The sequence below is a fragment of the Pseudophryne corroboree genome, chromosome 9, assembly GCF_028390025.1.
Source record: "Pseudophryne corroboree isolate aPseCor3 chromosome 9, aPseCor3.hap2, whole genome shotgun sequence".
NCBI classification, from domain to species: domain Eukaryota; kingdom Metazoa; phylum Chordata; class Amphibia; order Anura; family Myobatrachidae; genus Pseudophryne; species Pseudophryne corroboree.
The window spans coordinates 477,519,930-477,534,548 of record NC_086452.1 but is presented as its reverse complement, the minus strand read 5'-3'; the positions used below and the strand labels follow the sequence as shown (position 1 = coordinate 477,534,548).

Genomic DNA, 14,619 nt, shown 5'->3' with positions numbered 1-14,619 from the left:
CACACACACAACGACAGAGGGGCAATAACTCACCCTGATCCAAGCCTCACACACACACACCGACAGAGGGGCGATAACTCACCCTGATCCAAGCCTCACACACAACGACAGAGGGGCGATTACTCACCCTGATCCAAGCCTCACACACACCGACAGAGGGGCGATAACTCACCCTGATCCAAGCCTCACACACACACACACAGCCTCACACACACACACAACGACAGAGGGGCAATAACTCACCCTGATCCAAGCCTCACACACACACACCGACAGAGAGGCGATAACTCACCCTGATCCAAGCCTCACACACAACGACAGAGGGGCGATTACTCACCCTGATCCAAGCCTCACACACCGACAGAGGGGCGATAACTCACCCTGATCCAAGCCTCACGCCTCACAAACACATAGCCTCACACACACACACACAACGACAGAGGGGCAATAACTCACCCTGATCCAAGCCACACACACACACACACCGGACAGAGGGGCGATAACTCACCCTGATCCAAGCCTCACACACACACTGACAGAGGGGCGATAACTCACCCTGATCCAAGCCTCACACACACACACACACACACACTGACAGAGGGGCGATAACTCACCCTGATCCAAGCCTCACACACACACACCGACAGAGGGGCAATAACTCACCCTGATCCAAGCCTCACACACACACTGACAGAGGGGCGATAACTCACCCTGATCCAAGCCTCACACACGTGTTTCTGGAACCAGACCGCTGACTTGATCACTTCCATCAGGAGGGTGACACAGTCATGGCTGCTCTTTGCCGGAATGGCTGCAGAACTGGGGAATGATTCTGTGTTAGTGGCTGGAACCAGTGACCGCCTGCCTGCGGTGTGTGTGTTATACTTACCCAGCCTTGGCTTTATTCGCCATCTTGCTCTGAGTGGCTTGTATCTGGGAAGGGGAGACGCACGACTCCACATCCAGCTTCCTCCGTAGCTCGGAAATCACCTATAAGAGTAGAAAGGGGCAGACAGTGGCGTGATTCAGAGACGGACGCAGCCATTGTGTCACACGCAGATTCCCTGCAGGTCCGTTCTGTGCATGTGTAGCGTGGGCCTTGCGGTGTTGTACTGAGTCACAGGCAGCGGTGATTAGGGGGTGGGGAGAGGACACAGGGAGGGCTGCGTTCCTAGAAACGGGGGCATGTAGCCTCCATTTTCTGTGAAGGAAGGGCCAAGGGTCTGCGTGTCCCCATACATCCTGGACTCGTAGCCCCCCCTTCCGTTAGCCAACTGTGCAAGCTGAGGTTTACTCAGCTGGCCGTCTGCGTGGAACCGATAGTGGCAACGCCGTTCCCAGTGCTGGGATCAGAGCTACATGCAGGGGGAGTCTCTGGTACTGAGACATCTCCTCCATGACCCTCCTAGAGATCGGATGGAAATTCAGTGCTGCTCCCTGTGGTACATCTCTGAGGCCCAGCGAGCGGAAACGTACCTCCTATACAGTCGTCATAGAGCACCTGTCAGGCCACTAATACACTACCATAGAACAAATGGAGCATTACAGTAACACGTCTCTGGAACCACCGGCACCACGGGATATACAGAGCTTCCTTTAGGACAATAGCAAATAAAATCAAACCTCTGCAAACCCATCCCCAGGAAACTCGTGATCCTTCTAACAGAGCCCCACAGAACGGAGCCAGAAGACCGTGAGAGAGGCAGCAACACTCACATAATATCCTGTATGGCTGGAACCACAACCTCAGAGCTATATACTGTACTCCTGGCCTGCTATACTCTGCCAGAACCACAACCTCAGAGCTATATACTGTATTCCTGGCCTGCTATACTCTGCAAGAACCCTGTATGGCTGGAAACACAACCTCACAGCAATATTCTGTATTCCTGGCCTGCTATCCTCTGCAAGAACCCTGTATGGCTGGAACCACAACCTCAGAGCTATATTCTGTACTCCTGGCCCGCTATACTCTGCAAGAACCCTGTATGGCTGGAAGCACAACCTCACAGCAATATTCTGTACTCCTGGCCTGCAATCCTCTGCAAGAACCCTGTATGGCTGGAAGCACAACCTCAGAGCTATATACTGTATTCCTGGCCTGCTATCCTCTGCCAGAACCACAACCTCAGACCTATATTCTGTACTCCTGGCCTGCTATCCTCTGCAAGAACCCTGTATGGCTGGAAGCACAACCTCACAGCAATATTCTGTATTCCTGGCCTGCTATCCTCTGCAAGAACCACCACCTCAGACCTATATTCTGTATTCCTGGCCTGCTATCCTCTGCCAGAACCTTGTACGTCTGGAGCCGCAACTCGGCAGCCATCTCCTGTATTCCTGGCCTGCTATCCTCTGCCAGAACCCTGTATGGCTAGAACCACATCCTCACAGCAATATTCTGTATTCCTGACCTGCTATCCTCTGCCAGAACCCTGGACGTCTGGAGCCGCAACTTCACAGCCATCTCCTGCATTCCTGGCCTGCCTGTCTTCTGCCAGCACCCTGTATGGCTGGAGCCGCAACCTAACAGTAATATCCTGCATTCTTGGCCTGCTAACCATCCGCTAAAACCCTGCACAGCTGGAGCAGCAATTCTTCATCCAGATCCTATATTACTGGAGTTACCACTTTGGCCAAGCTTTCTGTACGGTTGGGACTTTAATCTCGTATCCTGTGATCTACAGACGGATTGCAGAAGCCCTTACTGTTCCAGGCATAAATCCAGGTGGTCACCTAAGTACCGGTGAGCTCTACTCAGTCTATGGGAACAGCAGGTTACGGTTAGTGGTCGAAGACCTTGCTAGTAGTGACTAAGGGTCTTATAGAAATCAGTTCTGGTTATTGTAACAAGCTGCGGGGAAGACCCTCCACGCCTCTCCTGCCACAACTGGGATGCAGGGAGCGGAGGAACAAGGAACGGCGCCTGCTCCATCTGCCCTGGTCCGCTGTAGAAGACCCTGGCAGGAAGGTCCATTATAAAGAGCCCAGTGCTGCAGGATGGGGATAGAGAGGAGAAATGTATTATTGTGCCAGTGTCGTGCAGGAGGTTCTGTAACCCCCATGTAACCAGTGTCCCCAATGATGAATAATAACATAAACCAAACACATAAAACCCTCTTCCACAGCGACAGGACTACGTATTATCCGCAGCGAGCGGATGACGGCAGCACTGACTGGAAAGGCGTATCACTATAGTTACGTGCAATGTATCATTATACCTCCAGGGCATCTGCGGCCGTCACTGTGTGCAGGATGAACTTTACTATGACAGGGACAACTTCCAGGTCCACGGCAGAGAGGCTGGACATGACCCAGTCCCGCACCTGTAAAAGTACCGGGGTTAGTGGTGAGCCGCATTCACTATGCGTGACGCATACTGCCAGAATAAGGGCCATTACCTCCGAGAGCAGCTCCGGGCTCAGGTTCAAGCTGGAGAAGGCATCTAGGATGGGCATGGTGAGCTGTGTGTTCTGCTGCAGCAGGGAGCTGGAGAAGACAGATGATCCGCTGTGTAACCCAGAACATTTCCTCTGCGGCATCTCAGACAGTAATAACATAAATCTAACAATTCTTTACTCAGAACAGGCGTGTTCTTCCACAATATACCAGCTTTCACAATCGCACTGTTGTAACCAGCAAGTCCTACTGGTGCCGCCAGCGGCAGGCGGCACCCCCAAGCAGGCAGCCGGCAGCGGCAAGCGGCACCCCCAAGCAGGCAGCCGGCAGCGGCACCCCTAAGCAGGCAGCCGGCAGCGGCACACCCAAGCAGGCAGCCGGCAGCAGCAGGCGGCCCCCCCAAGCAGGCAGCGGCAGGCGGCACCCCCAAGCAGGCAGCGGCAGGCGGCACCCCCAAGCAGGCAGCCGGCACCCCCAAGCAGGCAGCCAGCAGCAGCAGGCGGCACCCCCAAGCAGGCAGCCAGCAGCAGCAGGCGGCACCCCCAAGCAGGCAGCCAGCAGCAGCAGGTGGCACCCCCAAGCAGGCAGCCAGCAGCAGCAGGCGGCACCCCCAAGCAGGCAGCCAGCAGCAGCAGGCGGCACCCCCAAGCAGGCAGGCAGCACCCCCAAGCAGGCAGCCAGCAGCAGCAGGCGGAACCCCCAAGCAGGCAGCCAGCAGCAGCAGGCAGCACCCCCAAGCACGCAGCCAGCGGCACCCCCAAGCACGCAGCCAGCAGCAGCAAGCGGAACCCCCAAGCACATACAGATGCGTCCTCGCACACCTAGGGGTAAATTTACTAAGATGGGAGTTCTATTTAAGATGGGATGTTGCCCATAGCAACCGATCCGATTATACTTCTAATTTATCTAGCACATTGTAAAAGATAATACCTGGAATCTGATTGGTTGCTATGGGCAACATCCCATCTTAAACAGAACTCCCATCTTAGTAAATTTACCCCCTAGCGTCTATACGCCCCCGGCACAGACACCCTCTGAGGGGTGTAACGTAATGTCTTTTTCTTTACATTTTGCATCTTTCATCATCTCTCTTCCATCCTCTTGGAGTACACTGATGGCAGAGGTACAGATGGTCCATCTAGTTCAGCACTGTAAGAAACCTGTATAACGTCTGCAACTCCCCCTTCTATATCCCTCTGTGTACGGAGCTCAGGGCTTCTCTACACAGAACCTATGAGCTATACATTTACTCTCATTTCATATCTGGCTTTACTCTCGCTCTTACTAACCACCGTTACAGCAATACAGCCTCCGGGGAGTGGTATGAGAGCAGACAGAATGTGGACAGGGACACTTCTTCATGTCAATATTCCAACCAAATCCCTGTATATGGAAGAGGCAGCAGCTCATATCCATCCTTCCCTTGTAGACGAGATCCTCCACACCATATCTTTTACAGAAAGGTCTTATTCCATCCAGAGCTTAACACGCCAGTCAGTCAGGAGTACAATCCCAGGGATGGACCAGCCAGTCAGTCAGGAGTACAATCCCAGGAATATACCGTCAGTCAGGAGTACAATCCCAGGGATGGACCAGCCAGTCAGTCAGGAGTACAATCCCAGGAATATACCAGCCAGTCAGTCAGGAGTACAATCCCAGGGATGGACCAGCCAGTCAGTCAGGAGTACAATCCCAGGAATATACCAGCCAGTCAGTCAGGAGTACAATCCCAGAGATGGACCAGCCAGTCAGTCAGGAGTACAATCCCAGGAATGGACCAGCCAGTCAGTCAGGAGTACAATCCCAGGAATATACCAGCCAGTCAGTCAGGAGTACAATCCCAGGGATGGACCAGCCAGTCAGTCAGCAGTACAATCCCAGGGATGGACCAGCCAGTCAGTCAGCAGTACAATCCCAGGGATGGACCAGCCAGTCAGTCAGGAGTACAATCCCAGGAATATACCAGCCAGCCAGTCAGGAGTACAATCCCAGGGATGGACCAGCCAGTCAGTCAGGAGTACAATCCCAGGGATGGACCAGCCAGTCAGTCAGGAGTACAATCCCAGGGATGGACCAGCCAGTCAGTCAGGAGTACAATCCCAGGGATGGACCAGCCAGTCAGTCAGGAGTACAATCCCAGGGATGGACCAGCCAGTCAGTCAGGAGTACAATCCCAGGGATGGACCAGCCAGTCAGTCAGGAGTACAATCCCAGGGATGGACCAACCAGTCAGGAGTACAATCCCTGGGATGGACCAGCCAGTCAGTCAGGAGTACAATCCCAGGAATATACCAGCCAGTCAGTCAGGAATACAATCCCAGGGATGGACCAGCCAGTCAGTCAGGAGTACAATCCCAGGAATATACCAGCCAGTCAGGAGTACAATCCCAGAGATGGACCAGCCAGTCAGTCAGGAGTACAATCCCAGGGATGGACCAGCCAGTCAGTCAGGAGTACAATCCCAGGGATGGACCGGCTAGCCAGTCAGGAGTACAATCCCAGGAATATACCAGCCAGTCAGTCAGGAGTACAATCCCAGGAATATAACAGCCAGTCAGTCAGTACAATCCCAGGGATGGACCAGCCAGTCAGTCAGGAGTACAATCCCAGGGATGGACCAGCCAGTCAGTCAGGAGTACAATCCCAGGAATATACCAGCCAACCAGTCAGGAGTACAATCCCAGGGATGGACCAGCCAGTCAGTCAGGAGTACAATCCCAGGAATATACCAGCCAGTCAGTCAGGAGTACAATCCCAGGGATGGACCAGCCAGTCAGTCAGGAGTACAATCCCAGGAATATACCAGCCAGCCAGTCAGGAGTACAATCCCAGGAATATACCAGCCAGTCAGTCAGGAGTACAATCCCAGGGATGGACCATCCAGTCAGTCAGGAGTACAATCCCAGGGATGGACCAGCCAGTCAGTCAGGAGTACAATCCCAGGGATGGACCGGCTAGCCAGTCAGGAGTACAATCCCAGGAATATACCAGCCAGTCAGTCAGGAATACAATCCCAGGATTATACCAGCCAGTCAGTCAGGAGTACAATCCCAGGGATGGACCAGCCAGTCAGTCAGGAGTACAATCCCGGGGATGAACCAGCCAGTCAGTCAGGAGTACAATCCCAGGGATGGACCAGCTAGCCAGTCAGGAGTACAATCCCAGGGATGGACCAGCCAGTCAGTCAGGAGTACAATCCCAGGGATGGACCAGCCAGTCAGTCAGGAGTACAATCCCAGGAATATACCAGCCAGTCAGTCAGGAGTACAATCCCAGGGATGGACCAGCCAGTCAGTCAGGAGTACAATCCCAGGAATATACCAGTCAGTCAGGAGTACAATCCCAGGGATGGACCAGCCAGTCAGGAGTACAATCCCAGGAATATACCAGCCAGTCAGTCAGGAGTACAATCCCAGGGATGGACCAGCCAGTCAGTCAGGAGTACAATCCCAGGGATGGACCAGCCAGTCAGTCAGGAGTACAATCCCAGCCAGGAAGGATGTGCTGGGGTGAGAAGATTTTCTATTTCATTTAGTCCATTTGCTTCTAAAGACTCTCAAGACTGAGGCAAATAGGACTCTTCTAAAAATAGAATGATCTTTTGGCTCTCTATGATGTCCGAGGGAAAGCTGGTCGGCAGCAGCAGATGATTGTGGATGGATAATTGGGTGATTAGACAGGCTTGTGGGGCAGGAACTCCTATTCTGCACTTTATAAAGGCAATCTTCTGGAGCCATTGAGCACCTCCTGGGCAGTACAGCACAGGGTCTCGGCTGACCAGTTAGAACAAAGGGCCACCTATAGTCAACGCATACGTTTTCAAGTTCAATGTTTGGGCGTCAAATAATGCTTTTATGTTGTGGCAAAGAGGGTACTTTGCCACGTTATGATGCTCAGAACAGGACTCGCTATCTAGGGCACGGGGGCAGGTCGGGTTACGAATCCTGCTCCATGTTACAACAAAGATAATATACACAGCTGCACTACTTGGGTGTGACTAATGACTTGTGTGGAGGAATAAGGGTTTGTGGGAACCAGTGGGCGGGGCTTCGGACACCAGTCAGTGGCCGGATGGCAGGGAGGGCCGGTTTGGGCCTAGCTAGTTGTCAGGGAAGCAGAGTAAAGAGTCGTTCGTGTTGAAGCAAACCTTATACATTGTGTATTGCAACATCCGTTTTGTAAGGGCAGCTTTGAGATTACCCCATTGTCCAGGTTCTCCAAGAGGATGTCAGATAAAATGGATTTTAAACTTTATTTAGATCCTTTTCTTTCTTTGGGACCCCTGAGACACCCATTATACTCTGGTTCTCCTGCAGATATTTTACTGTACAGGTTCAGGGTAAAAACCTCCATCTCTTTCCCCGCAATTCTCTTCTTTGGAGTTTGGTTAGAAAGGAAGGCGATTCAGAGGGGGGTGGGGATCCCAAACTCCTACCGGGACCCACTGTACACCAGCATCAGCGTCACCAACAGCGTAGGAGAAAACGATGTAAAGTATGACACTTGTGTTATTCATGCTCAGAGTCCATCATTTATCCAGTCTTACACCGTCCGCTCCATACCCCTGCCCTCCTGACATTCTGCCCTCTTACCAGCTGATATAATAATGATATACGAGGGTACAATAAGAGACGGTCAGTGTATAATATGAGAACGTTTCTTATGTAAGAGATACAGTAGACGTCGGCTTCTTACCTCAGCTCCTTGGCGACATCATTGTGCTCCGTGTCCTCCAGGATTTCAGGAAGACTGCTGATAATATGTTGCTGGACGTCAGCCGGAGCCACAGTAACGAGCTGCATTATCTTAGTGGTCAGCTCCTACACACAACACAGGACGGGTCATTACCCAGGTACACACAGCAAACACGTGACACAGTACGCATCAACGCTTTACCCAACACACACAGGAGGTCAGGCACAGGGTATAGAGAGGGGATGCATGGTGTATTGAGGCTGGATGTATGAGGCATCTCGCGCTGCCTGGTGTATTGAGGCTGGATGTATGAGGCATCTCGCACTGCATGGTGTACTGAGGCTGGATGTATGAGGCATCTCGCACTGCATGGTGTACTGAGGCTGGATGTATGAGGCATCTCGCGCTGCATGGTGTACTGAGGCTGGATGTATGAGGCATCTCGCGCTGCATGGTGTACTGAGGCTGGATGTATGAGGCATCTCGCGCTGCGTGGTATACTGAGGCTGGATGTATGAGGCATCTCGCGCTGCATGGTGTACTGAGGCTGGATGTATGAGGCATCTCGCGCTGCATGGTGTACTGAGGCTGGATGTATGAGGCATCTCGCGCTGCATGGTGTACTGAGGCTGGATGTATGAGGCATCTCGCGCTGCGTGGTATACTGAGGCTGGATGTATGAGGCATCTCGCACTGCATGGTGTACTGAGGCTGGATGTATGAGGCATCCCACGCTGCATGGTGTATTGAGGCTGGATGTATGAGGCATCCCACGCTGCATGGTGTACTGAGGCTGGATGTATGAGGCATCTCACGCTGCATGATGTATTGAGGCTGGATGTATGAGGCATCTCACGCTGCATGGTGTACTGAGGCTGGATGTATGAGGCATCTCGCACTGCATGGTGTACTGAGGCTGGATGTATGAGGCATCTCACGCTGCATGGTGTATTGAGGCTGGATGTATGAGGCATCTCACGCTGCATGGGGTATTAAGGCTGGATGTATGAGGCATCTCATGCTGCATGGTGTACTGAGGCTGGATGTATGAGGCATCTCGTGCTGCATGGTGTACTGAGGCTGGATGTATGAGGCATCTCACACTGCATGGTGTACTGAGGCTGGAGGTGTGAGGCATCTCACACTGCATGGTGTACTGAGCCTGGATGTATGAGGCATCTCGCACTGCATGGTGTACTGAGGCTGGATGTATCAGGCATCTCGCACTGTGTGGTGTATTGAGTCTGGATGTATGAGGCATCTCGCACTGCATGGTGTACTGAGGCTGGATGTATGAGGCATCTCACGTTGCATGGTGTACTGAGGCTGGATGTATGAGGCATCTCGCGCTGTGTGGTGTATTGAGGCTGGATGTATGAGGCATCTCGCACTGCGTGGTGTATTGAGGCTGGATGTATGAGGCATCTCGTGCTGCATGGTGTACTGAGGCTGGATGTATGAGGCATCTCACGCTGCATGGTGTATTGAGGCTGGATGTATGAGGCATCTCACGCTGCGTGGTGTATTGAGGCTGGATGTATGAGGCATCTCGCACTGCGTGGTGTATTGAGGCTGGATGTATGAGGCATCTCGCACTGCATGGTGTACTGAGGCTGGATGTATGAGGCATCTCACGTTGCATGGTGTACTGAGGCTGGATGTATGAGGCATCTTGCGCTGCATGGTGTACTGAGGCTGGATGTATGAGGCATCTTGCGCTGCATGGTGTACTGAGGCTGGATGTATGAGGCATCTCGCACTGCATGGTGTACTGAGGCTGGAGGTATGAGCCATCTCGCACTGCATGGAGTACTGAGGCTGGAGGTATGAGGCATCTTACACTGCATGGAGTACTGAGGCTGGAGGTATGAGGCATCTTACACTGCATGGAGTACTGAGGCTGGCTGCAATACACAGGTGGAGCTTATTAAAGGTTTCCTGACAATAAAATACACCTGTTGTACAATGAATGGATAAGATCCCCCTATATCTGCGGTTGCAGGGTTGTGATTGTGTCATTCAGCCCCACCCCTTCCGCACACCGCACTCCACACACACTCACAAGCCAGACAACAGAAGATAAAGCATTAATAGGGTTCTCTCGCCCACAGAGTTAGGGTCACCCTCATCTGAAAGACAGGACTCCCCTCATTCACATGATGTGACCACTGAGACGTTACATAAACCACATGGTATAATCTACGGGCGCTGCATGGGGGAATGTGATCAGCCTACAGACAGGCTCAGGGGTGGATGGTTACACAGGAAACTATCTGCCGCCGCGCACGGGTGATAGTACAACGCGCTGAGACCCTCAAATGGCAGACAATGAATACACTTACCTTCCCGCTAACCACAAGGTCCAGCCACTTCAGCTGGTTGATGATCAGACGAGGAATACTGATGCCATCGCTCCCAAAACTGGAAGATAAGACACAGGAGGTGAAAGGAACAAGCGAGCGGAACCCGCGTACCACACGTCACCCCACAAGATGGATCCGTACCTGTCATACAGGAACTCCGGCAGCTTCTCAAACAGCAGGTTTATAACAGACTCCTAATGCAACGGAATAAGGAGAACATGAGGGTGAGACACGGCTGCCTGTCCCCGCTGTCTCCATCACATGTCCCCCCCACTACCTGCACGGTATCACACGAGCACCTACCTGCAACATCTCAATGCCCAGGAGAAGCTTTATCAGGCTGTCATGAAATGACCCCACAACTGTAACGCTAGGAGAGAGAATTACACAGATCAGATTAGCAGACGTTAGGCGTGATACATTGTGTGGTTCCCCAGTCTGGCCAGTGTGTGTGTGGGCGGTTCCCCAGTCTGGCCAGTGTGTGTGTGGGCGGTTCCCCAGTCTGGCCAGTGTGTGTGTGGGCGGTTCCCCAGTCTGGCCAGTGTGTGTGTGGGCGGTTCCCCAGTCTGGCCAGTGTGTGTGTGGGCGGTTCCCCAGTCTGGCCAGTGTGTGTGTGGGCGGTTCCCCAGTCTGGCCAGTGTGTGTGTGGGCGGTTCCCCAGTCTGGCCAGTGTGTGTGTGGGCGGTTCCCCAGTCTGGCCAGTGTGTGTGTGGGCGGTTCCCCAGTCTGGCCAGTGTGTGTGTGGGCGGTTCCCCAGTCTGGCCAGTGTGTGTGTGGGCGGTTCCCCAGTCTGGCCAGTGTGTGTGTGGGCGGTTCCCCAGTCTGGCCAGTGTGTGTGTGGGCGGTTCCCCAGTCTGGCCAGTGTGTGTGTGGGCGGTTCCCCAGTCTGGCCAGTGTGTGTGTGGGCGGTTCCCCAGTCTGGCCAGTGTGTGTGTGGGCGGTTCCCCAGTCTGGCCAGTGTGTGTGTGGGCGGTTCCCCAGTCTGGCCAGTGTGTGTGTGTGGGCGGTTCCCCAGTCTGGCCAGTGTGTGTGTGGGCGGTTCCCCAGTCTGGCCAGTGTGTGTGTGGGCGGTTCCCCAGTCTGGCCAGTGTGTGTGTGGGCGGTTCCCCAGTCTGGCCAGTGTGTGTGTGGGCGGTTCCCCAGTCTGGCCAGTGTGTGTGTGGGCGGTTCCCCAGTCTGGCCAGTGTGTGTGTGGGCGGTTCCCCAGTCTGGCCAGTGTGTGTGGGCGGTTCCCCAGTCTGGCCAGTGTGTGTGTGGGCGGTTCTCCAGTCTGGCCAGTGTGTGTGTGGGCGGTTCTCCAGTCTGGCCAGTTGTGTGTGTGGGCGGTTCCCCAGTCTGGCCAGTTGTGTGTGTGGGCGGTTCCCCAGTCTGGCCAGTGTGTGTGTGTGGGCGGTTCCCCAGTCTGGCCAGTGTGTGTGTGTGGGCGGTTCCCCAGTCTGGCCAGTGTGTGTGGGCGGTTCCCCAGTCTGGCCAGTGTGTGCGGTCCCTCAGTCTGGCCAGTTTGTGCGGAATAATGAATGACGTGGCAGGCAGGGGAACAACGATAAAAATAAGAATTTACTTACCGATAATTCTATTTCTCATAGTCCGTAGTGGATGCTGGGGACTCCGAAAGGACCATGGGGAATAGCGGCTCCGCAGGAGACTGGGCACAAAGTAAAAGCTTTAGGACTAGCTGGTGTGCACTGGCTCCTCCCCCTATGACCCTCCTCCAAGCCTCAGTTAGGATACTGTGCCCGGACGAGCGTACACAATAAGGAAGGATTTTGAATCCCGGGTAAGACTCATACCAGCCACACCAATCACACCGTACAACTTGTGATCTGAACCCAGTTAACAGCATGATAACAGAAGGAGCCTCTGAAAAGATGGCTCACAACAACAATAACCCGATTTTTGTAACAATAACTATGTACAAGTAATGCAGACAATCCGCACTTGGGATGGGCGCCCAGCATCCACTACGGACTATGAGAAATAGAATTATCGGTAAGTAAATTCTCATTTTCTCTAACGTCCTAGTGGATGCTGGGGACTCCGAAAGGACCATGGGGATTATACCAAAGCTCCCAAACGGGCGGGAGAGTGCGGATGACTCTGCAGCACCGAATGAGAGAACTCCAGGTCCTCCTCAGCCAGGGTATCAAATTTGTAGAATTTAGCAAACGTGTTTGCCCCTGACCAAGTAGCTGCTCGGCAAAGTTGTAAAGCCGAGACCCCTCGGGCAGCCGCCCAAGATGAGCCCACTTTCCGTGTGGAATGGGCTTTTACAGATTTTGGCTGTGGCAGGCCTGCCACAGAATGTGCAAGCTGAATTGTACTACAAATCCAACGAGCAATAGTCTGCTTAGAAGCAGGAGCACCCAGCTTGTTGGGTGCATACAGGATAAACAGCGAGTCAGATTTTCTGACTCCAGCCGTCCTGGAAACATATATTTTCAGGGCCCTGACTACGTCCAGCAACTTGGAATCCTCCAAGTCCCTAGTAGCCGCAGGCACCACAATAGGTTGGTTTAAGTGAAATGCTGAAACCACCTTAGGGAGAAATTGAGGACGAGTCCTCAATTCTGCCCTGTCCGTATGAAAAAATAAGAATTTACTTACCGATAATTCTATTTCTCATAGTCCGTAGTGGATGCTGGGGACTCCGTCAGGACCATGGGGAATAGCGGGCTCCGCAGGAGACAGGGCACATCTAAAAAAGCTTTTAGGTCACATGGTGCGTACTGGCTCCTCCCCCTATGACCCTCCTCCAAGCCTCAGTTAGGTTTTTGTGCCCGTCCGAGAGGGTGCAATCTAGGTGGCTCTCTTAAAGAGCTGTTTAGAAAAGTTTTTTTTTTTTTTTTAGGTTTCAATCTCAGTGATTCCTGCTGGCAACAGGATCACTGCATCGAGGGACTTAGGGGAGAGATTTCCAACTCACCTGCGTGCAGGATGGATTGGAGTCTTAGGCTACTGGACACTTAGCTCCAGAGGGAGTCGGAACACAGGTCAGCCTGGGGTTCGTCCCGGAGCCGCGCCGCCGATCCCCCTTACAGACGCTGAAGAGACGGCAGAACGGAGGTCCGGAAAACAGGCGGCAGAAGACTCCACAGTCTTCATGAAGGTAGCGCACAGCACTGCAGCTGTGCGCCATTGTTGTCACACGGCTCACTGACTCAGTCACGGAGGGTGCAGGGCGCTGCTGGGGGCGCCCTGGGCAGCAATATAATTACCTTTAGTGGCAAAATAAATACATCACATATACCCATTAAGGCTATATGGATGTATTTTGACCCAGGCCAGTTTCTTAAAAACCGGGAGAAAAAGCCCGCCGGAAAAGGGGCGGAGCTTATTCTCCTCAGCACTCAGCGCCATTTTCCTGCTCAGCTCCGCTGGTGAGGAAGGCTCCCAGGACTCTCCCCTGCACTGCACTACAGAAACAGGGTAACAAAGAGAAGGGGGGCATAAATTGGCGATATTTATATATTAAGAGCGCATATATAGTAAACACCACCTTCTAGGGTTGTTTATATACATTTATAGCGCTTTTGGTGTGTGCTGGCACTCTCTCCCTCTGTCTCCCCAAAGGGCTAAGGGGTCCTGTCTTCGATTAGAGCATTCCCTGTGTGGCTGCTGTGTGTCGGTACGTGTGTGTCGACATGTATGAGGACGATGTTGGTGTGGAGGCAGAGCAATTGCCGATGATGGTAATGTCACCCCCTAGGGAGTCGACACCGGAATGGATGGCTTTAGTTATGGAATTACGTGATAATGTCAACACACTACAAAAGTCAGTTGACGAAATAAGACGCCCGGCAAACCAGTTAGTACCGGTTCAGGCGTCTCAGACACCGTCAGGGGCTGTAAAACGTCCTTTACCTCAGTCAGTCGACACGGGTACCGACACAGATGAATCTAGTGTCGACGGTGAAGAAACAAACGTATTTTCCAATAGGGCCACACGTTATATGATCACGGCAATGAAGGAGGCGTTGCAGATCTCTGATACTGCTGGTACCTCAAAAAGGGGTATTATGTGGGGGGTGAAAAAACTACCTGTATTTTTCCCAGAATCAGAGGAATTGAATGATGTGTGTGATGAAGCGTGGGTTACCCCCGATAGAAAATTGCTAATTTCAAAGAAGTTATTGGCATTATACCCTTTCCCACCAAAGGTTAG

General features: G+C 52.9%; 1 protein-coding gene across 1 annotated transcript in view; it reads right to left on the bottom strand.

Annotated features, from left to right (window-relative positions):
* Positions 1 to 14,619, bottom strand: part of FANCD2 (FA complementation group D2) — a 255,379-nt gene that overhangs the window by 181,629 nt on the left and 59,131 nt on the right. The window contains exons 6-13 of the mRNA XM_063941424.1: positions 10,761 to 10,827; positions 10,599 to 10,651; positions 10,437 to 10,515; positions 8,095 to 8,219; positions 3,402 to 3,489; positions 3,222 to 3,326; positions 890 to 990; positions 711 to 819 (exon numbers count right to left, since the gene is read on the bottom strand). Coding sequence (XP_063797494.1) covers positions 711 to 819; positions 890 to 990; positions 3,222 to 3,326; positions 3,402 to 3,489; positions 8,095 to 8,219; positions 10,437 to 10,515; positions 10,599 to 10,651; positions 10,761 to 10,827 — 727 coding nt within the window. The remainder of the gene's footprint in view (positions 1 to 710; positions 820 to 889; positions 991 to 3,221; positions 3,327 to 3,401; positions 3,490 to 8,094; positions 8,220 to 10,436; positions 10,516 to 10,598; positions 10,652 to 10,760; positions 10,828 to 14,619) is intronic.